Source organism: Plectropomus leopardus, chromosome 1 (genome assembly GCF_008729295.1).
Source record: "Plectropomus leopardus isolate mb chromosome 1, YSFRI_Pleo_2.0, whole genome shotgun sequence".
Classification (NCBI taxonomy): Eukaryota; Metazoa; Chordata; class Actinopteri; order Perciformes; family Serranidae; genus Plectropomus; species Plectropomus leopardus.
In genome coordinates, this window is record NC_056463.1 from 34,460,937 (window position 1) to 34,481,737 (window position 20,801).

Below are 20,801 nucleotides of genomic sequence, written 5' to 3' on the forward strand. Positions count from 1 at the left end.
ATATAGGCCAGCTAGAACAATACTGGTTACCCTTTAAAGCTTCAATCAAAATTGACTGCTCTTTATGTCGTCAGCTCCAGTCGCATGTAGATCATAACGGTATTTTTCATAATCATAATGAAAAATACCATGTCTGTTTTTCTAGTAAAAGTTTTACTCATACTACAGTATTGCTACACATATGTCTGTATAGACTGAGATAAAGTATAACAGTTTATTATGAGGGACTTTCAAAGCCAGGAAATGCATAAATTAGTATTACCCAGTCATAAAAATAGTATGCTCTATTCAACTGCAGAGTAACACACAAAGTTATATGGAAAGTTTGGCAAGCTGTTGCCCATCATTCTAGTCAGACTGAATATTTTTCTCTTTTTGATCTCAGATCATGAAACTGCTAAGATTTTATTTTGTTTGTGGTATACTGCTGGCCTGACTCAACAAGAACTGACCAAAGACTGTAGATGGTTTTCCCAACTTCTCATGTGAGCTCCTATTTATCGGTCAGTGATTTCTGAATCCATGGTTTGATTTGAATTTGTGCCAGGTTACATTACATTACATCAGATTTACTTAACTGATGCTTTTACTTACTCAAAGTCACTTAAAATTAGTCCATCCATCCATCCATCCATCCATCCATCCATCATCAGCAGGCCATACAAGTTACTCCACATGTCCCTCCCCCCAGCAACATTTTTCAGCTCCTCATGGGGGATTCTAGCGTTTCCAGGTCATACGAGATATCTAATCCTTTCGTCTTGTTCTACCCCCGGGGCCTTTTGCCAGTTAGATGTGCCCAGAAAAATGGGAGGCGCCCAGGAGGCATCCTGATCAGACGCCCAAACCACCTCAACTTGCCCTATTTGACTAAAAGGAGTAGCAGCTCTACTCTTATATGCTGTTTTATTAATTAACAGGATTTTAGCATAGAGAAATTTGATTATGCCTTGAGTTGAAAAAAAAGCCTGGAGGCTGGTTTCCAACTTGCTGGGAAATAGCATCAATACTCAGTTCAATTTACTTTCTCATTTACCTAACACGGGCCGGGAAGTGAAGCTTGAAATAGGTTTCCCAACAAAGCATCAGTGGATTGACACCACATCATGCCTCCTAAACATTAAGGCTTTGTTGAGTTTTCATTCATCGAGCTCAAGATTTGCCTTTGAAATTTCAGCAGGTTTAAGCACTGAATAACTGCACACGCACACACACACACACACACACACACAAAGAGGTGTATATGATAGCATATAATAAGAGGTTGCGTTTCAGCTGATTGTATTTATGACCCCATTAATTAAATTATTGTGTTTGCTCACTGCATTTGTGAGGATGGCTTCAATTGAGTGTGTGTGTCTGTGTGTGTCTGTGTGTGTGCGTGTGTGTGTGTGTGCGTGTGTGTGTGTGTGTGTGTGTGTGTGTGTGTGTGTGTGTGTGTCTGTTTGTGTGTGTGTGTGTCTATAGCAACCCTGGCTGTAGGCTACCATGGGAAGATTATGAGTGTTAATGTGCTGCTTCTTTGTCATAGGATTCCTGCAGGCCAGAGGAGGCAGTTTGAGGGGTGTAGTGACTCTTGTGTATAATGACAGGGAAATTAGTGAACATTAAAATATTTTCTGGGAAGCCAACCTTTTATTTTTTTATAATTGAATCATCAAGCCAAACCCTTTACCTAGGACTGGGACTAGCACATATATTGAGGTTTAATTAAAAAATAACTGTGATTATTTGTCGGATTTGTTTTCAGTTTCATTCTGATGTTTGGATAGTTTGAAAGTGTGGGGGCATTGAAGTGTGATAATAAGGAAAGAAAGCAACTGGCAATGATGTCTGGGCAGAAACTCATACTTTGTTTAACTTTTTAAATTTCTACAGTATGTATTCCAAATAATGCTAGATCAAATGTTTGAGTAATTGAACTTTGTTTGGCCACTGCACTTAATAGACATCAGTCAGCCAAAATGTTAAAACCATTGACAGGTGAAGTTAATATCATTGATCATCTTGTTATGATTAGAGCTGTACCCAACTCAGAATTATGCAAATCAAATGGGATATGGTTGTTAATTACAAATATTTAACAATTCGTTGTTATTCCATATAAAGTTTAAAAGTCTGAACAGGCTCCACAGCAGCATTCACATCATATAGCAATCAAGCTAACTGCGCAAATGATGGATTGCAAATGCGCAACAACATTTTTTGCCAACACTAGATGTCAACAAAGGCTAGACTGTCATATTTAGCTGCTGTAAGCTGCAAAGTCACCGTTATTAAGCAGATGGTCGCATCTCTTCTGTGCTGTTGCTTGCATGTTTGCAGCTCCCAAAGAGTAGTGCATAAATCAAGAGCACTCACTCACTCCGTAGCAAAATCTGGGGACCAAATTGTCTCCAGAAGTACACTGCACAGCACACAAAACTTGAAGCTATCTCAGTTGATAGAGATTCTGCGACTAATGACTCGAATCTCAGACTTTCAAGAGGCAGCCCTAAATACGATGTAATGTTCTGCTTGTAAGTCTTTGTGTGGTTAAAGTGTGTCAAGTGACATCCACTTGAATGCCAGGACCAAACACCTTGCCAGACTTAGTACATCCCCTGGTGGCAACAGCACTCTCTGAAGGCAGTGCCCCCCAGCAGGACAATGCTGTATACCACACTGCAAAATCTGCTTAGGAGTAGTCCCAGGGAACTTAATGAAGAGGTCTACGCATTGATCTAGCCTCCAAATTTCCTAGATTTCAATCTGATTGAGCATTATTGCAACATGTTGGTTGGTCCCCCAGACGTACCCCCATGCAAGGAGGCCCCTCCATGGATTAAACCTGTCGAGACATGGACACAGGACCTCTGGGCTGTCCTGCGATGTCTGGCACCAGGGTGTTGGTGGCGGATCCTTTGAGTCCTGTGGGTTGTGAGGTGGGGTACCAGCACATTTTGCATATGCTCAATCAGATTGGGATCTGGGTGATTTGGAGGCCAGATTGAGGCCTTGAGCTCTGTGCACTGCCATCAGGGAGTACCGCTACCATGAGAGGATGTACTTGGTCTATAGTGGTGTTTGGAAGGGTGGAGCTTGTCTAGTGGTATGCTCATGAATGCCAGGACCCAAGGTTTCCCAGCAGAACATTGCACTGTAAGAAGATGATCAATGTTCTTTATTCACCTGTCAGTGATTTTAATGTTTTGGCTATTTGGTGAATATTCTCCATATATTCCACATTTTATAAGGCAAGTCATTTAATTTGATTAGAAGCTGAACGTCACACACAGTATATAATAAACAAAAGTTCCTAGCTCTTAATGGTTATCTGCCATATTGTTAAGAATGTTCTTGTGTCTTTTTGCCCACTAGGTCTGTTGTCCGTCTTGCTGCCAGTCTCTTAACTAAGCTAGTGGACAGCCTTGCCCCCAGTATTACTAGTGTTTTAGTGCATGGCAAGCAGGTAAGTGGACACACAGACCGCAGAGTAGTTTACAGTAACCATGTGTTTTCTATGGGGTTACGTTGGGAAAATGGCATGTCGGGATAATCATTTTAATGTTCACTGATTAAAAGAAGTGAAATTTGAAAGATATGATAATAAGCTTCTCACACTGTCATCCTATGGGAATTACTTCAGCTGCATACTCATATTCCTCATCACAGCTTACCTCTATTGTGTGTGTATCTAAGCTGCACTTGTAGCAAGGCTGCCAGTGTGACCAGCGCAGAATCCTAATATGCACCGCGTCCACGTGTCTAGACACACTCCATGTGCCAATTGATATATTGTGACCTGGGAATTTGTCTGATGCCGCCCCTTCGAGCTGGATGAGATTCGGTGCATCATTTCCTGTCAAGTGTTTCTCAGAGATTAGCCTCCTCTCGAGAGTGTCAGTTATCTCGCCTCATTTTTACCCTTCTGAACAGTTTTAGGCATTTCATTATGCTGAAGTAGCTCAAGGTGTGAATCTGCATATAGATTGCTTACCGGGGGGGAATGCTCCTCTCGACATGATTGGAAAAGCTGACTTAAGATTTGAGACGGCTGTGTTCCTGTGCTTACAATTGCAGCCAAGTTGGAAGAAATGAGGCGACACCCCTTGAAAGCCGATTCTGACTCTAGTTTTTGATTATATTTCTCGTCAATATCAGAATTCAACAATGTATTTCCCCTTTGGTCATTTTCAGACTCCATTTTCAGCTCCAGGCTGTTCTTTGCTGAGTTATAATCTTTTCAGATGTAAAGATAAATGATACCTTCAAAGTGCTGGGTTTCATTTGCTGAAGGTAAGGATAAAAGAGTGTCCTCCCATCAGAAAGACTGGTTAGGTGTAATTTTCATGAGATGGCTGTCAGAAGAAACTCAATACAAAGAGTAATCTTGAGGTCTGTGATTCTTTTCCCTACTCACTTTTATGTGACTCTCAGAGAGGAGGCCAATTTCAGAGTGATGGAACAAAGATACTTGTAGGAATTGGACCTGGGAGGAAGTACTGTGTGCACATGGCAGTCTACGCATGAACACTTTTCACACACCCGCATAAGCAAAAATGCTCACAAAAGCTTAGAAATAGTACACACACTGACTCTTTTGCACGGCAGAGAACTTTCTAAACATATGTGTGTTTGGTATATGCTCTTTTTCCCTGCCTGTGTGTGTTCTAATGCCTGTGATTACCAGGTGACTCTCGGCCTATTCGGGCAAGAGGAGGAGGTGATCTCCAACCCTCTGTCGCCAGGGGTGATCCAGGGCATTATTTACAGCAAGTGCTCCCCTCACGGTGGGGAACGAGAGGCTGTTCTTCAGCAGGAGCTGGTCATCCATATCGGATGGATTATCTCCAACAACCCAGAGCTGTTCAGCGGCATGATCAAGATCAGAGTCGGGTAGGACAAATTCAGGTTCAGGGTGGCTGCGTTGGTGCTTTAACAACTCTTGAACATTAAGCCAAGCTAGATGTCCTCGTGCAGTATGTAATCTTTTCTATTATTCTTCTGTCATAGCTTTTAGATCACTCAACAAAATGTGATGAATTCAATGAATACTGACATCAGTGTAGGCAGCACTTTCCCTTTAGTTTATATTCTTATGTTAGCTGATCAAAACATCAGAAAAGCAGAGCTTCAAATATCTGTCTAGAGCTGTTTTTTTACTCCAAAAAAACCATGCTCCAGTGCTCTTGGAAGTAGTCTTAAACTCAATTTGTAGGTGTTCTATGTACTTATTGGATAAAAGTGCCTGAGTTTGAACAGATTTCTCCAAACATGTTTGGTGTGGAAAAAAATTGTCAGGAAAATAAAAAGTCAAAGTAGAGGTAGAAATGTTCTGAGGTAAGTACAGCAAACTCAAAATTCTCTTCCATTAGTTTAGTTAGACAAACAAGGCAGCTGTTTTTATCTGTCTGTGTTTGACTTTTTTGTAGAAGGCCTGAAGTTAAATAAAAGTTAACTAAGTTTATCTGCTATGTAGGAGATATGAACTCCTCATATGGGATTTTTTCCCTTACATAGGAGATAATGCACAGGAGACAATATCTCCTATGTAGCAGATAAAGTTTGAGACTTTTGGACTTTCTTTACAGAAGCCCTGAGAGGTAAAGTTAAAAAAAAAAAAAAGCGTGTAATATTGGTCAAAACCTGAGTTTGTCTTCCACATAAGAGATATTAACTCCTTATTTGGGATGTCATCTCTTACATAGAAGATAATATATTCTACTTGTCACATAAAGTGAAACTTAATTATGCTGTTTTGAGAGTGCGAAAGCCAAGTAGAATGAAATGCTGAGTCCACAATACAAAAGGCATTGAATGTTCAGCCAAATGTAGCATACATGAAGTATAAATGTTCCGGGGAAAACATAATGGAACTGTGCAGTGGTGTAGGCAGGATTCTAATTTTGTACGCACAAGAACGTCTGCCCACAATGTCTACATTCCCACGCATGCACTTACACAGTCAACTCAGCAAACAAGTGAGTCAGCAAGAGAGAGGGACAGATTGATTCATGTTTTTTTGCAGTAGCATTGCTTACATGACAAATAACTCAAATTTCAATCTCACTGTCATGTTTAAATTCCTTCTTGAAGTTTCGAGGAATGCCTCTCCACTTAACCAGTTAGATTGATTGTTTTTATTTGTAGAGCTGCCATTGTTCTGACTATGTTGTTCTTGGCGCAGAGGTAACATTTATACTTTGCCACATGGATTATTGCAATTATTCATCTATAGAAAAATAGCAAAAATAACAGAATTATTTTCCAAGATAGCCTACAGTTCAGTAGCATGGATAGCGGTGCTGTCCGTTGTAGGTATAGTGAAACCAAACGAGAAGGAGAGCGAGAGCGAGAGAGAGATTCTGCATGGTATTCTAACTCTCAAAGTTTATCCCATACTTAGGACATAATATGTAGCCTAGGAGACAATATTTCATACATAAGAGATAAATCTTGGCATAATTATTTAATTTTATTTACTGTATTATTTCTTTAACACAAAAAAAAAGATCAAAAATTCCTGAGAAACTTGACACTGTGAAACAATACTACAGTAAGGACTTTGACACACACTGGTCTTTGACAAAGAGCTGTATAGAGTTTAATTCCATGGTGCTGTATTGTGGATTCTAGATGGATTGTCCAGGCAATGAAACATGAGCTGAAGATCAGGGCGGGAGACATGCCACCCCAGGACATCTACCAGCTGTCCCCAGGTGACATCAAGCAGCTTCTGCTGGACGTGCTGCAGCCTCAACACACTGGCAGGTACTCAAAGAGACATCACACTATGGTAACATAACCGTGCTCTCTTCCTTTCTACTCACAAATCTGCCTTTGAAGAGGCAGTGTCGTTATCTTAATACATTCGCTTGTATTATCTTTTTTGTTTTAATTATTTCATCCTCTGTCTTGTCTACATCCATATCGTATGATCTGCCGCTGCTGCAACCCAATTTCCCCATGGGAAACATTACGTTTTTTATCTTATCTCATCTTATCTAATACAGATTGACTCATAGACAATTTCCCCCAACACAGCAGCCATCAACATTACATTTCCTCAGTCTCTCAAACTTGGTTCAGCAGTTTCACCCTTGTTTTTTGCCTCAGGTCTTGGCTGAACAGGCGTCAGATTGATGGCTCTCTGAACAGAACCCCTCTGGGCTTTTATGATCGTGTGTGGCAGATCCTGGAGAGGACCCCCAACGGCTTTATGGTGGCTGGAACTCACCTCCCACAGGTACCTGTCTCCCCTGACTGTGCTGCAGGATAAATACCAATGACCGATGCTGGTCTATTGTGTGCTGCTATGCAAACGGCTACGGCTTATAGAAACCTGCATGAATATTTTTATTCCTTGGGCACATGTATGTTTGCAGGCACATGTGTTATGCTGACTGTTGTGAGTACATAACACATTAGTGACAATGTCTGCCAAAATACTTCTTTCTACAAACAGGGACCAGTTACAAAACTGCTACTGCATCTGCTGTTTGGTCTATTCCCATTATTGGATTTGACGTTTATAGATTCATTTTGCAACCACTAAAACTAAAAGAAAAGTTGTCACAATGTATTTTAATTCAACCTCCTTTTTTAAACAACATAATTAGGTTACTGTAACAAGTGTTCCGTTCACACATTGTAAGTATTGTAGGTCTATTCCAGCTAAATGCCTCATCAATAAGTCTCATTCAAAACAACTCCAAAGGGAAACTGTGTAATTATGTCATGGTTATTACAATATTAACCATGCTTATGAAAGTTGTTTTCATGTAGGCCTGCAGGTGGAAATTGTGTTACCTATTCCAAAACATCCTGTTCTTAAAAATATTTAAGACTAAGGATTACTTGATTAATTGGCCTTAATTTTATAAATACACTGACAAATAATCTGTATCAGAGCTAGAATTTCATTTCAAAGGAATAATTGCTCTCTTTATACTCATGTTAGAAAGACAGTTGTCGAAAAAATTCCTACACACATCACTGGTATTCTGTTGCTTCAAAGCACTGTTTGTTAGTGTATCAGTAAGCACAATTTGCCAAGTAGTCAGGGACCACAGCCAATTCCACTCTTAAGTTTTCACAATTTCTATTTATTTTCTCGACATCTTTCATAATCTGTTTGAAAAGGGAGAGTCTTTAGCTGAAGGTGCGAAGACTGACTTGTTCTAACAGTTACTGCAGTCACCATGATGGACAGGTTGTTAGTGCGCAGGAGGAGGGAGATCCCTCATTCCTCTGCCTCTTTTGTGCTCACAGTGATGGAGTCAGATGATTCAGTTTGACATTTTAATCAGGACAAAATAATTAAAAAGAATAATAATAACAGCCGTTAATCATTGTATACTGGTCACAAACACACACAGGATATACACAATGATCACTGATTACAGCACCCAGCAGCTGTCTGTTCACGCTCACATGAACCTCATTTTTTACTCCCAACTGTCTCCCTGCAGCAACCGACACTGTCTGACATGACCATGTATGAGATGAACTTCTCCCTGCTGGTGGAGGACACGCTGAAGAACATTGTCCTGCCTGAGTACAGACAAATCATAGTAGAGGTACCCGCCAAACGCACACACACAACCAAAGTGCACACAGAATCTAAATAAATTGAGCTAACAAATTAAATGTGTATCGATTTGTATTCAACATGACACTGACTTTGATCTCTTTATTCTGCCATTGATCACACACCTGTGTAAGCACTGCAGCTTGTCCACAGTCGAGCGGCGAGGATATTAAGTGACTCCAGTTCTTCCTTGATGTCCATTTTTATGCTTCGGTGCTGGCGATAGCCGTGGCCAGAGGCATTATGCTTTCAGGTTGTCCGTCCGTTCCATTCTTGTGAATGTGATATCTCAAGGATGCTTTTGGGGAATTTCTTCAAATTCGGCACAACGTCAAAGGTCAAGGTCATTTTGACCTCATCTATTCCATTCTTGTGAACATGAAATGTCAAAAACGGCTTGAGGGAATGTCTTAAATTTGACACAAACAGTAACTTGGACTCAAGGATAAACTGATTAGATTTTGGTGGTCAAAGTTCAAGGTAACTGTGACCTTGTTTGTCTCATTCTTGTGAAAGCAATATCTCAAGAACCCCTTGAGGAAATTTCTTCAAATTTGGCAAAAGTGTTCACTTGAACTAAACCATAAACTGGTCAGGTAACAGTGCCCTTGGATCCACCTCAGTCTTGTGAGCAAAATATCTCAAGAACATCTTGAGAGAATTTCTTTGGCACGAATGTTCACTTGGATTCAACAATGAACTGACTTTTGTATCTGAAAGGTCAAAGGTTAACTTCATTGTGACATCGTAATGTTCTGTAAAAACACTTTCCTGACCATTACTCATGATCATAACTCAGGAACAGAAGGGGAGACATTGTATAGCTCCCCTGTGCTGCCGGTGGAAAATGTGTAAAGCAGCCATGGTTTTACAGACATGGATGTAAACTGTACTGCTTTCTGACTGGTTTGCTGAGACATACAACAGTGAGGTGGTAGTGATGTTTTGAGAGTGATTTTAACATTTCTTGTGAATACAATTAAGTTAGGTTTAAAAAAAGAATGCTCTTTTCTTAGTCTCTGACAGTCTTATCCTATCTCCACTGTGTGACTAGTTGCTGATGGTGGTGTCCATAGTGCTGGAGAGAAACCCGGAGCTGGAGTTCACCGACAAGGTGGATCTGGACCGTCTGGTGAAGGAAGCCTTCAGTGATTTCCAGAAGGACCGCAGTCATTTTGAAGGCATGGAGAAACAGGTAGTCTCTCTTGGCTGCAACTGATATTAAGTGGTATTATAACATTTTCTCATCTGGATGTGCCCTGAGTGTCAGACACAAAATGATCTCATTACATTTCTTCATTGATGTGTTTGAGCTTCTGTTCCAGCCATACACTGATAATTTCACTAAAGAGGTATCTTAAATGAGTAGAAGCATCATAGAAACAGACTGTCATGGTCCAATTCTTTATTCAACTTTTAAGATTTGGTGAGCAGTTTATTTTGAAATTCTGAAAATTCCTTTAACTCTGCTAGGATGACATGGAGGCTTTCTACAACACACCACCAGTGGGAAAAAGAGGCACCTCTAGCTACCTGACCAAGGCTGTTATGATCCTGTTGCTGCAAGGCGATGTCAAGCCCTGCAAGGACGACCCGTGCTCCGTTAGCTAGATTTACAGCGCTTTGACCCCTAATCCTGACCCGCTGCAGTGTAGTCATGAAATGGTCTACTGAGTATCCATCACATATATTCAGAAGGTAACCTCTAACCTCTCCAGTCCTCCCTGTGGCAGCACTCTGCCCACTCCTGCAAGCTACATTTTAGCTGGACTTTTGCCTCAACAGCAGTAGAAGCTGTGAGCAGAAGCCTCGGTTGGTGTAGATTAGCATGTTTGCTCCAGGCTTTAAAATACATCCACCAGTCATGTTTAATATAAAAAGTAAAATGCAATATTTCTTTTACCTCTAGACAGTTTTGTTCAGTAACATTTTAATAGAGTTACCTCGTAAAACTGTAGCTGTTTATTAGTATTGGTAGCTAGTCATGTGAAATGCCACACAACTAGCTAATGTTGCCACATACTGTACTGCACTTGACTGAGCAGATTTGTTATCCTCTACCTGGATGCCGTAGATTATGATGTCTGCGTTTTGTTTAAAGGGTTGACATTGTATACACACACCAGTTGTGCTGAACTCACGACTGTAGCACTTAGGACCTTCTCTAATCTTTATACATCTTTTTATAGCCAGAGTTTAGTCTCCCAGCTGTGTTGTGTATTCAAATGAACATTTTAATTGTGTTATTAATTACTGTACCTAGCCAACTGTTATTTTGCTCTTTCTCCATTAATACAGATTTTTATTGAAATACAAAGTAATTGAAAAAAAAAATACAAAAGTGATAATAGTTTTGGGTTATCTTAAGGCCCAGACACACCAAACTGACATCAAACACCTAAGGGCGACAAAAGCCATCTTTGGTGTCATGTCACCTGTGTCTTTGCCAAAAAGTTGCACTTGAACATACCACAAAGAAAGTGGAAGTAAAGCTCAAAAGAAAGCAATTCTCCATGCTAGCAAATGGCAATTGTCTGTATTACTTAAATCAAAAAGGGATATCGGAAGATCGTCGCGATGCTAGTTCGCCAGTTAGCACATCACAGTCTAACCATCAAAGAACATGTATTTCTTGTGCTAGTGAACGATAACACAGTCCATCGTGAACTTTTTCTCCTAAAGAGCTCAATGTCTAAAAAAAAATTCATACTTTAAAGAGCAATTTTTTTTTTAACTCACTCCCAGATAAATTAAGCCGTTTTTTACTTTCCTCATTTCTGTCTCTCTTGTGTACTGAGGTGAATCCCACTATGTGATTTCAGAGTGTCAAAAAAACCCTGACTAGGGCCAACAGGGGCCAATGGTGTGGTGCAAGTAGGGCAGCAGACACTCACTGTCGGCCTAACATTGACCCACGGCTTACTGTCAGCTTGGTGTGTCAGGGCCTTTAGCTTAACTTAGCATAAAAACAAAACCACAAACATGGGGAAACAGCTAGCCTGGCTCTGTTCTAAAGTATGCTCTATCAGTCCTCTTATTTAATTATTTTGAATCAGTGGATATCAAAAACTTCTGAACTATTTTTTTAATTTTTGGTTTTGCTCAAAAACTCAATCTGAATGTTTTCACTCTGACTTTCAAGTACTTTAAAATAATAAAGGGAGAACCATGAGCTCAGATGTAAGCTATACTTCCCCAGCAATAGCCCATAGCTGTTACACAGCAATTAGTGCAAGGTCATGTTGTATCATAAGAGGTGTGGTTGTTAAATTGATCCATTTGGCTCCCAGGGGCCTTAAAAAGGTGCGCATAGTCACATAAAGTCAGCCTTTATTTCATATATGAATCTCATCAAATTACAACTTAATGCGGTTATCCTTATTTAAACTGTCAGTGTGTGTTTGGCATTAGAAGGTCTGAGAATTTGAGATTTCATAGTGAATCACAGTATATTCAGCTGAAGTTTGGTGTTTGTTGTTGAGTTTCTCTTAGTGGGACACTGTGTCCTCTTACCTCTATGCATGCACAGTTTGCCGCATGACAGTAGGTGCTGTTTGCCATAACCATTGTGACGGTTTTTCTGAATGTTTTAGGCTACAAAATAAAGTTTCAGAGAGGCCTGTTTTGCACTATGGGGCTTTGCATGATAATGACTACTGCTCATCTGATGTCCTGGGACTGACGACCCTTTAGAAACCGCTGTTTTGATGAATGTGCGGCAACAGGAAAGACTGCTGTCATCCTTAGGTGGAAATGATAAGATTCACTTTGACTTATTTAAAAGCGTGCCTCTCTGAATATCATCACTGTGATGAATCCGCCCAACCTTGTCACTGTGTGTGTGTGTTGTTTACCGTTGTTCAAAAGAAGTATTTTTAACTCAAACTGTAGTTTCAAAGAATAAAGTTATGATGGAAACTATAAACACTTCCCTTTGTGGCACTTTACTATCACCTTTTTAAACTGTATGTGTAAATAAGTTTGCATTATGCAGCTGCTTCTGGAAGATTTCCCTTTTTCCTCTACAGTTATGTGAATATGAAATACCGACATGTAATTGCTTCATGTGATGCAGAAACCTCTTGTTTCTTGGCTAAAACTGCAGCAGAAATGGAGCGTGACTGCGACAGCCCTGAGTGCCGCGTTTGGCATTGTATCGGATCCTACCAGTTACACCCACTTATATTGCCCAAAACCCTTATCAATCTGCATCTCGCTACTGAGGCTGCATATGCTGTCTGCAGCACTGACTAACTGACTGGCAGAGAAAGGTGGGCGAGAGCCAGAGGAGAAGATAAATGAGCTCTGCCTCACACTCAATATATTCAAATCAACTTGCATGCTGGTGAGAAGAGATCTTGCCTGTCTTGTTAAATAAATCTCTTCTTCACTGAAAGGAATCCAAAAGAAATTAGTTTCTGTCATTATAAAGTGAGGGATCTCAAAAAGTTTCTGAGCTTTTTAAAATCTATTTTTCAGATAATTAATTTTAATCAGTTAAAATTTGAAATATTCATTGCTACTTAGCTATACAACTGTAAATGTATCATAAAGGATCATGTTTTCATGTTATTTAAGAGAAAATGCATCTCCCTTTAACCGCTAAGGATTCCACAGATATTGGTCTTACAGATAGATTACTACTATTAAAACACTTGTATAATATATTTTGTCACCTTCCAGAAAATGGCGATGCCATCAAAGAGGGTAAAATAAAAAGATGCTATAATGGGAAGTCTAAAATCCAGTGTCTTTGGAGCTTGACCTACTCTGTGCCTTTCACACTGGAAACACCTCACTCCGACTCGGTCACGGAGTGTACCTGTATTTGTAGTCACTGTCACAGCTGAAAGAAGTATTCTTTGTTTAGGTGTAGGTGCAGAAATACAGTGGCAAGCTTCAAACCTACCCCTTCAGCAGAAAGCAGAACTGTTGTATCATTGCGAAACCACGGATAGAGCTGCTACTGTTTACCTGAATTTTGGTATCTGAATTCTTATTTTTCTTATGTATAACATACTTTTTTCACCAAATTCAAATCAAATAACAACCTACCTGTTTTTCACTCTTAAATGTAGAAGCTGATTTTTTTTTTTTTAGCAGACTAGAAAAAGGTGTGTTTGGTTTTTTAACAATTTAGTTGTTAACATCCATATTACAATATTAAATTCTACCTTAGCTTGAGCTTTTGTTGTTGTCTTGAGCTGTTGTTGCTTTTGTAAGAGGACTATCACTGTCAATCTTCTGCTCACTGTTGGAGGGTTTTATAGCCCACTTCCACTCCATGCTAATTGGTTTGGGGTGGCACATAATGTGGTGGACACTCCATGTGAATGCAGAGAAAGTTTGGAAGTGGCTGAGGAGTGAGCGCGGGGGGCAGTTTAGGAAAGGTCCATTAGGTACTGAAAGTCCGGATATTTAGGTGTCTACTGCTTCAGTTTTGAGGATTATTTTTAAATCTCTCCATTACCCAAGTTTATGGAAGGAGCAATACTAACTCACACAAAACAGCAGAGCCAGAGAATTTTGTAAAAATTCAATTTATAATCATAGATTTCAATTTCCTCAATGTCAACTTCCCATCTACAAAAAAAGGAAAGAAAGAAACAAAGAAAAACTTAAAGTATAGCATTCTGCACTTGAGGAGTTTATTCCTCACAAGTCCACTAGGATGCAGTATAGTTCAAGAAATGAGATAGATATGATCCTGGTTTTATTTTTATGATATGCTTCCGTGGTTTTTATTTTTCAGAAAATAAATCATAATAAAATGGAAAACACTGTGTAGAAATCCCATGGATGTGGAGGCATATCCATGAGCTGTTTCACTGTGTTTAATCAGAAGACCAATACACAATACTGTACAATACTCATATATTGTTTCTATGTCTTCCTCATAGTATAGTATGTCTTAAATCCATGCAAACAATAAGTTTAGTATGTCGTCCAAATATCATGAAAAATAACATAGGTCAGTATGTAAACCAAAAATCATAAAAAAATGACACAGGATAGTATGTCATTAAAATCAACATCTCATCAGGTCATCAGGTGAAAAGAGAGCATGCAGGCTGGCATGCGTGTGTCTCAGAAAACAGGAACAATAATAAAACGTCTCGTTCAAAATCTTTTCCCGCTATGGGGAAGATGTAGCTGGTGCACACAGTCCACAGTCCAAAAGTTTACCACAGTGCTGCGCTGCCACCTACTGGCCATAGGTTAGAGCACACTTCTAGGAAGTTAGTATTTTGAGACAATGCTCTTTTGCTGTTCTTTCAAATAAGACAATATATTTAAATATGACAACATTACAAAATAAAAGAAAATAATAATTAGATAAACACACACAAAAACTTGTGACCACACATTTTGTGTGTGTCACACGCTTCCCCACAAAATAAAATGTGGCTGCTGGCATCGAAAAACACTTATTCAAACATTACCATGAAAATTTTTAGGGTCTTCCAATGGAATTAACAATACACTCATTTGTTGGCAAATGTAAAACAAGGTAAGTATGTGTATTTCAGGTAGGTATAGGTAAATATGTGTTATTTAGATAATATGTGTTTGGTATTTTAGGTGGATAGGTAAAGGTAAGTATGAAGGTAGAGGTAAGTATGTCTCAGGTAGGTAGAGGTTAGTCCTTCAGTGTAAGTAAACAGACAGAGTAAGGGACAACAGTGGTGTGAGGCATTTCTTGGTAAATCAGCGTCTGGTAAGGTATCTGGTAAGATGACTGGTAAAATATTGGATAATGTTCCTGCTGCAACCTGAGATACGGCTTGATCTCCCAGAAGGGTATTGGCTGTACTTTCACAGTGTTTACATAGCTGCGGAGCAGGTAGGAGGGCGGACTCGTATGTCAACATCTGGGTGGGCCTTCTGTCTCGTGAGGATCTCCTGACTGGTTCACTCTGTGTATCCACTGCATCGGGGGTCATAGGTCTTTCATCTCCATCTGCACTGGCTTGTGTTCCCTGACACTCATACTCTTCCAGTTGTGTTTGTTCTGCAGGTAAATACTCTTCATTGATTTGGTAGTCAGCAATGACAACATTGTGATAATATTGTGCGTGTTGAGAAGAACCCTATCACCAGGCTGGAGGACGACCCCTTTCAGGTGACGATCATGATATCTTTAGCACTTGATTGTTGACTATGTTCGAAAGCTACTCAATGGGCTTCTCTCATTTGCTTTGCCCATTTCTCCACATAACTCCTGAAAGAGTCTGCTTCCTCTTCCATGGACAGACCAAACAGGTCAACAGGGAGGCGAGGGTGGCTTCTATACATCAAATAGTGCAGTGAAAAGCCTGTGGCTTCATGTTTGGTGCAATTATACGCATGCACAATCTGGGAAAAGTGTTGCTTCCAGTTGCCCTTCTCTTTCTCTTCTAGGGTTCTCAGCATCTGAAGCAGCATTCTATTGAGGTTTTCTGCTTGATTGCCCTGAGGGTGGTAAGGTATTGTCCCAGAGTGGCTTACTCTGGTAAATTGTTCTAGTGTCTTAAATAGTTTATTTTTTAACTCTCTGCCCTGGTCATGGTGTAACTTTGATGGATAGCCAAAGCGGAGAATGAAGTCGCTGAAGATTCTTTCAGCAGCTGTTTGTCCAGACTTGTTCCTCCTTGGATACCCGTGGGCAAATCTTGTGAACTGGTCAGCCACAACCAAGATATATTCGTACCCAACCCAAGTGCATGATTTGATACTAGATGTAGTCGTAGATTTTGGATATCATAATTGTCTAAGTGTTATCTTTACCTGGCTGCTTTACTGTAAAGTTTTCTGACCTTACCAGACTGTCCTAGCTCTGTTGTTTGCCTTTACCCACTTAGTTATTATATCCAAATTACTGATTATCATTTATCAGAGACCTTATTATGTCAGTATTTTGTAAAAGCACATAAGTCAACCCTACAATGCAAAAAGGCCCAAAACACCAAAATATAGCATGTCAAAAAAAAAGACAGAAAATGCCATGCTGTAGTATGGCAAAAAATGTCAAAATATGACATGTCCGAAAAAACAGCTGAAAACTACATAAAATAGCATGCCGAGTATGGCAGTATGGAAAAAAAAAGAAAAAAAAAAAAAAAGTCAAAATATGAGCTCTTCTGTTGTTTGCATTTACCCACTATCCAAATTACTGATAATCGTTTATCAAAGACCTTATTGCGTTAATATTTTGTAAAAGCATATAAGTCAACCCGACAATGCAAAATCAGCCAGAAACACCATAATATAACATGTCGAAAAAACAGCTGAAAACCACATAAAATAGCATGCTAGGATACATCGTCGCATAGAATGTTTCAAAAACTGCCAAAAAGCATAATATAGAATGTCAAAAAAAAAGACCCAAGATGCCATAGTATAGAATGGCAAAAAATGTAAAAATATGACATGTCCAAAAAACAGCAGAAACCAGTTAATACAGCAAGCCAATATACCCCATAGCATAGAATTTTGCAAAAATGGCTAAAAACACCATAATATAACATGTCAAAAAAACAAACAAAATGCCGTACTATAGTATGACAAGAAAAATGTGAAAATATGACATGTCCAAAAAACTGTTGAAAACCACACAAAATAGCATGCTTAGACATGTCATAACATAGCAAGTTTCAAAAATGGCCAAAAACACCAATTTATAGCATGTTGAAAAAATGACCAACAATGCCATAATATAGTATGGCGAAAAATGGAGACACATGCAGAGACACAAAGAAGGTTGTAAAAATGGTCCAAAACACCATAATATATCATGTAAAAAAAGACCAAAATTGCCATACTTTAACATGGCCAAAACGTCAAAACATGACATGTCCAAAAAACAGCTTAAAACAGCATTAAAACAGAGTGCTGAGACACACCATTCATTAGAATATTTCAAAAACTGCCGAACACCATAATATGGCATATCAAAAAAACAACCCAAAAAGCAATACTATAGTATGACAATAAATGTCAAAACATGACATGCCCCCCAAAAAAGCTGAAAACAGCATAAAATAGTTTGCCGAGGCACAACATTGCACAGAATGTTGAAAAAACACAAAAGAATTACATGGCATGTCGAAAAAAATGACTCAAAAAGCAATACTTTAGTATGACGAAAAATGTCAAAAAATAATGTGTCCATTAAAATAGCTAAAAACAGCTGAAAACTGCAAAAAATACTGTGCTGAGACATGCCATAGCATAGAATGTTACAAAAAAAACCCCAAAACACCATAATATGGATTGTCTAAAAAAAAACAACCCAAAAAGCAATATGATACTATGGCAAAAAATGCCAAAAGATGACATGTCCAAAAACACATTTAAGTAACCTAAAACACAGCGTAAAATAGCGTTCTGAGACACGCCATACCATAGGATGTTGCAAAAATGGCCAAAAACACCACAATAATGCATGTTTAAAAAATGACCGAAAAAGCAAGGCTATAGTATGGCTTAAAATGTCAAAATATGACATGTCCCAAAAACAGCTGAAAACACCCCAAAACACTGTAAATAGCATGCAAAAATAGCCAAAACACCATAATAATGCATGTTGAAAAAATGAACGAAAAGACAAGGCTTTAGTATGGCTAAAAATGTCAAAATATGACGTCCCAAAACCAGTTTAAAACATCTCAAAACAGCATGAAATACCATGCCAAGACATGCCATGGTGTAGAATGTCCAAAAAAAAGTCAAAAACTCATGTCTAAAAAATGACCAAAATAGCATGCCAAGACATGCCACAGAATGTTGCAAACACGACCCAAAACACCATAATAATGCATGCTGAAAAAATGACAGAAAAGGCAAGGCTATAGTATGGCTAAAATTTTCATAAAATAGTGTGCTAAGGCATGTCATGGCATAGAATGAACTGGTCAAAAACAGTGTAATTATGCAGGTTGAAAAAATGACCGAAAAGGCAAGGCTATAGTATGACTAAAATCGCAAAATGTGACATGTCCCAAAAACTCTTTAAAACACCTCAAAACAGCATACAATAGCGTGCCAAGACATGCCATGGCAAAAAAATGTTGCAAAAACAGCCAAAAACAGTGTAATTATGCATGTCCAAAAAGCAAGGCTATAGTAAGGCTAAAAATGTCAAAATGTGACATGCCCCAAAAACAGCTGAAAACACCACAAAACAGAAAAAAATAGCATGCCAAGACAAGCCATAGCACAGAATGTTGCAAAAACAGCTAAAATACTAAAATAATGGATGTCGAAAAATGACCAAAAAAGCAAGGCTATAGTATGGCTAAAAATGTCGAAATATGACGTCCCCAAAACAGCTGAAAAAAACTCAAAACAGTATTAAATAGCGTGCCAAGACACGTCATGGCAAAAAATGTTGCAAAAACGGCCAAAAAAAGTGTAATTATGCATATTGAAAAAATGACTGAAAAGGCAAGGCTATAGTATGACTAAAAGTGTCAAAATATGACATGTCCCAAAAAAAGATGAATACATCCTCAAAACAGCATAAAATAGCGCGCTGAGACAAACCATGGCATAGAATGTTGGAAAAACAGCCAAAATCACTAAAATAATGCATGTTGAAAAAATGACAGAAAAGGCAAGGCTATAGTATGGCTAAAAATTTTCATAAAATAGTGTGCTAAGGCATGTCATGGCATAGAATGTTGCAAAAACAGCCAAAAACACTGTAATAATGCATTTCAAAAAATGTCCTAAAAAGCTAGGATAAAAATGTCAAAATATGACATGTCCCAAAAACACTTTAAAACACCTCAAGCAGCATAAAATAGTGTGCCAAGACACTATAGCAAAGAATTCTGCAAAAACAGCCAAAAACATTATAATAATGCATGTCCAAAAAAAGGCAAGGCTAAGAATGTTGAAATATGATATGTTTCCAAAAACAGCTGAAAAAAACTCAAAACAGCATAAAATAGCATGCAAAGACACACCATAGAGTACAATGTTGCAAAACAGCTGAAAACACCACAATAATGCATGTTGAAAAAATGACCTAAATGGCAAAGCTATAGAATGGCGAAAAATAAAAATCAAAATATCACATGTCCCAAAACCAGCTGAAAACACCTCAAAAAACAAAATAAAATAGCGTGCCAAGACACGCCATGGCATAGAATGTTGGAAAAACAGCCAAAAACAGTGTAATTATGCATGTTGAAAAAACGACTGAAAAGGCAAGGCTAGTATTGCTAAAAATGTCAAAATATGACATGTCCCAAAAAAAATTTAAAACACCTCAAAACAGCATAAAATAGCTTGCCAAGACACACCATGACAACAAATGTTGCAAAAACAGCCAAAAACAGTGTAATTATGCAGGTTGAAAAAATGACCGAACAGGTAAGGTTATAGTAAGGCGAAAAATGTCAAAATGTGACATGTCCCAAAAACAATTTAAAACACCTCAAAACAGCATAAAATAGCGTGCCAAGACACGTTATTGCAAAGAATTTTGCAAAAAAAAAAGCCAAAAACATCATAATAATGCATGTTGAAAAAATGACTGAAAGGGCAAGGCTATAGTATGGCTAAAAATGGTCAAAATATGACATGTCCCAAAAACAATTTCAAACACCTCAAAACAGCATGAAATAGTGTGCTATGAAACACTATGGCATGGAATGTTGCAAAATCAGCCAAAAACAGTGTAATAATGCATGTAGAAAAAGATGACTGAAAGGGAAAGGCTATAGTATGGCTAAAAATGTCAAAAATGACATGTCCCAAAAACAGCTGAAAACACCTCGAAACAGCATAAAATCACGTGCCTAGATAAGCCATAGCATAGAATGTTGCAAAACAGCTGAAAACACTGTAATAATGCTTGTCGAAAAAATGACCGAAAAAGCAAGGCTATAGTAAGGCTAAAAAATGTCAAAATGTGACATGTCCCAAAAACTCTTTAAAACACCTCAAAACAGCATACAATAGCGTGCCAAGACATGCCATGGCAAAAAAATGTTGCAAAAACAGCCAAAAACAGTGTAATTATGCATGTCCAAAAAGCAAGGCTATAGTAAGGCTAAAAATGTCAAAATGTGACATGCCCCAAAAACAGCTGAAAACACCACAAAACAGAAAAAAATAGCATGCCAAGACAAGCCATAGCACAGAATGTTGCAAAAACAGCTAAAATACTAAAATAATGGATGTCGAAAAATGACCAAAAAAGCAAGGCTATAGTATGGCTAAAAATGTCGAAATATGACGT

At 38.6% G+C, this 20,801-nt stretch overlaps 1 protein-coding gene across 3 annotated transcripts in view; it reads left to right on the forward strand.

Annotated features, from left to right (window-relative positions):
• Positions 1-12,497, forward strand: part of phkb (phosphorylase kinase, beta) — a 146,218-nt gene extending 133,721 nt beyond the window's left edge. For 2 of the 3 annotated variants that reach the window (XM_042484283.1, XM_042484300.1), the window contains 7 exons: positions 3,361-3,451; positions 4,673-4,878; positions 6,619-6,753; positions 7,099-7,228; positions 8,454-8,561; positions 9,627-9,767; positions 10,046-12,497. In XM_042484283.1, the coding sequence (XP_042340217.1) occupies positions 3,361-3,451; positions 4,673-4,878; positions 6,619-6,753; positions 7,099-7,228; positions 8,454-8,561; positions 9,627-9,767; positions 10,046-10,183 (949 nt within the window). In that variant the 3' untranslated portion in view covers positions 10,184-12,497. The remainder of the gene's footprint in view (positions 1-3,360; positions 3,452-4,672; positions 4,879-6,618; positions 6,754-7,098; positions 7,229-8,453; positions 8,562-9,626; positions 9,768-10,045) is intronic. The other variant, XM_042484291.1, reaches the window with a different exon arrangement.
• The last annotated feature ends 8,304 nt before the right edge of the window (positions 12,498-20,801 follow it).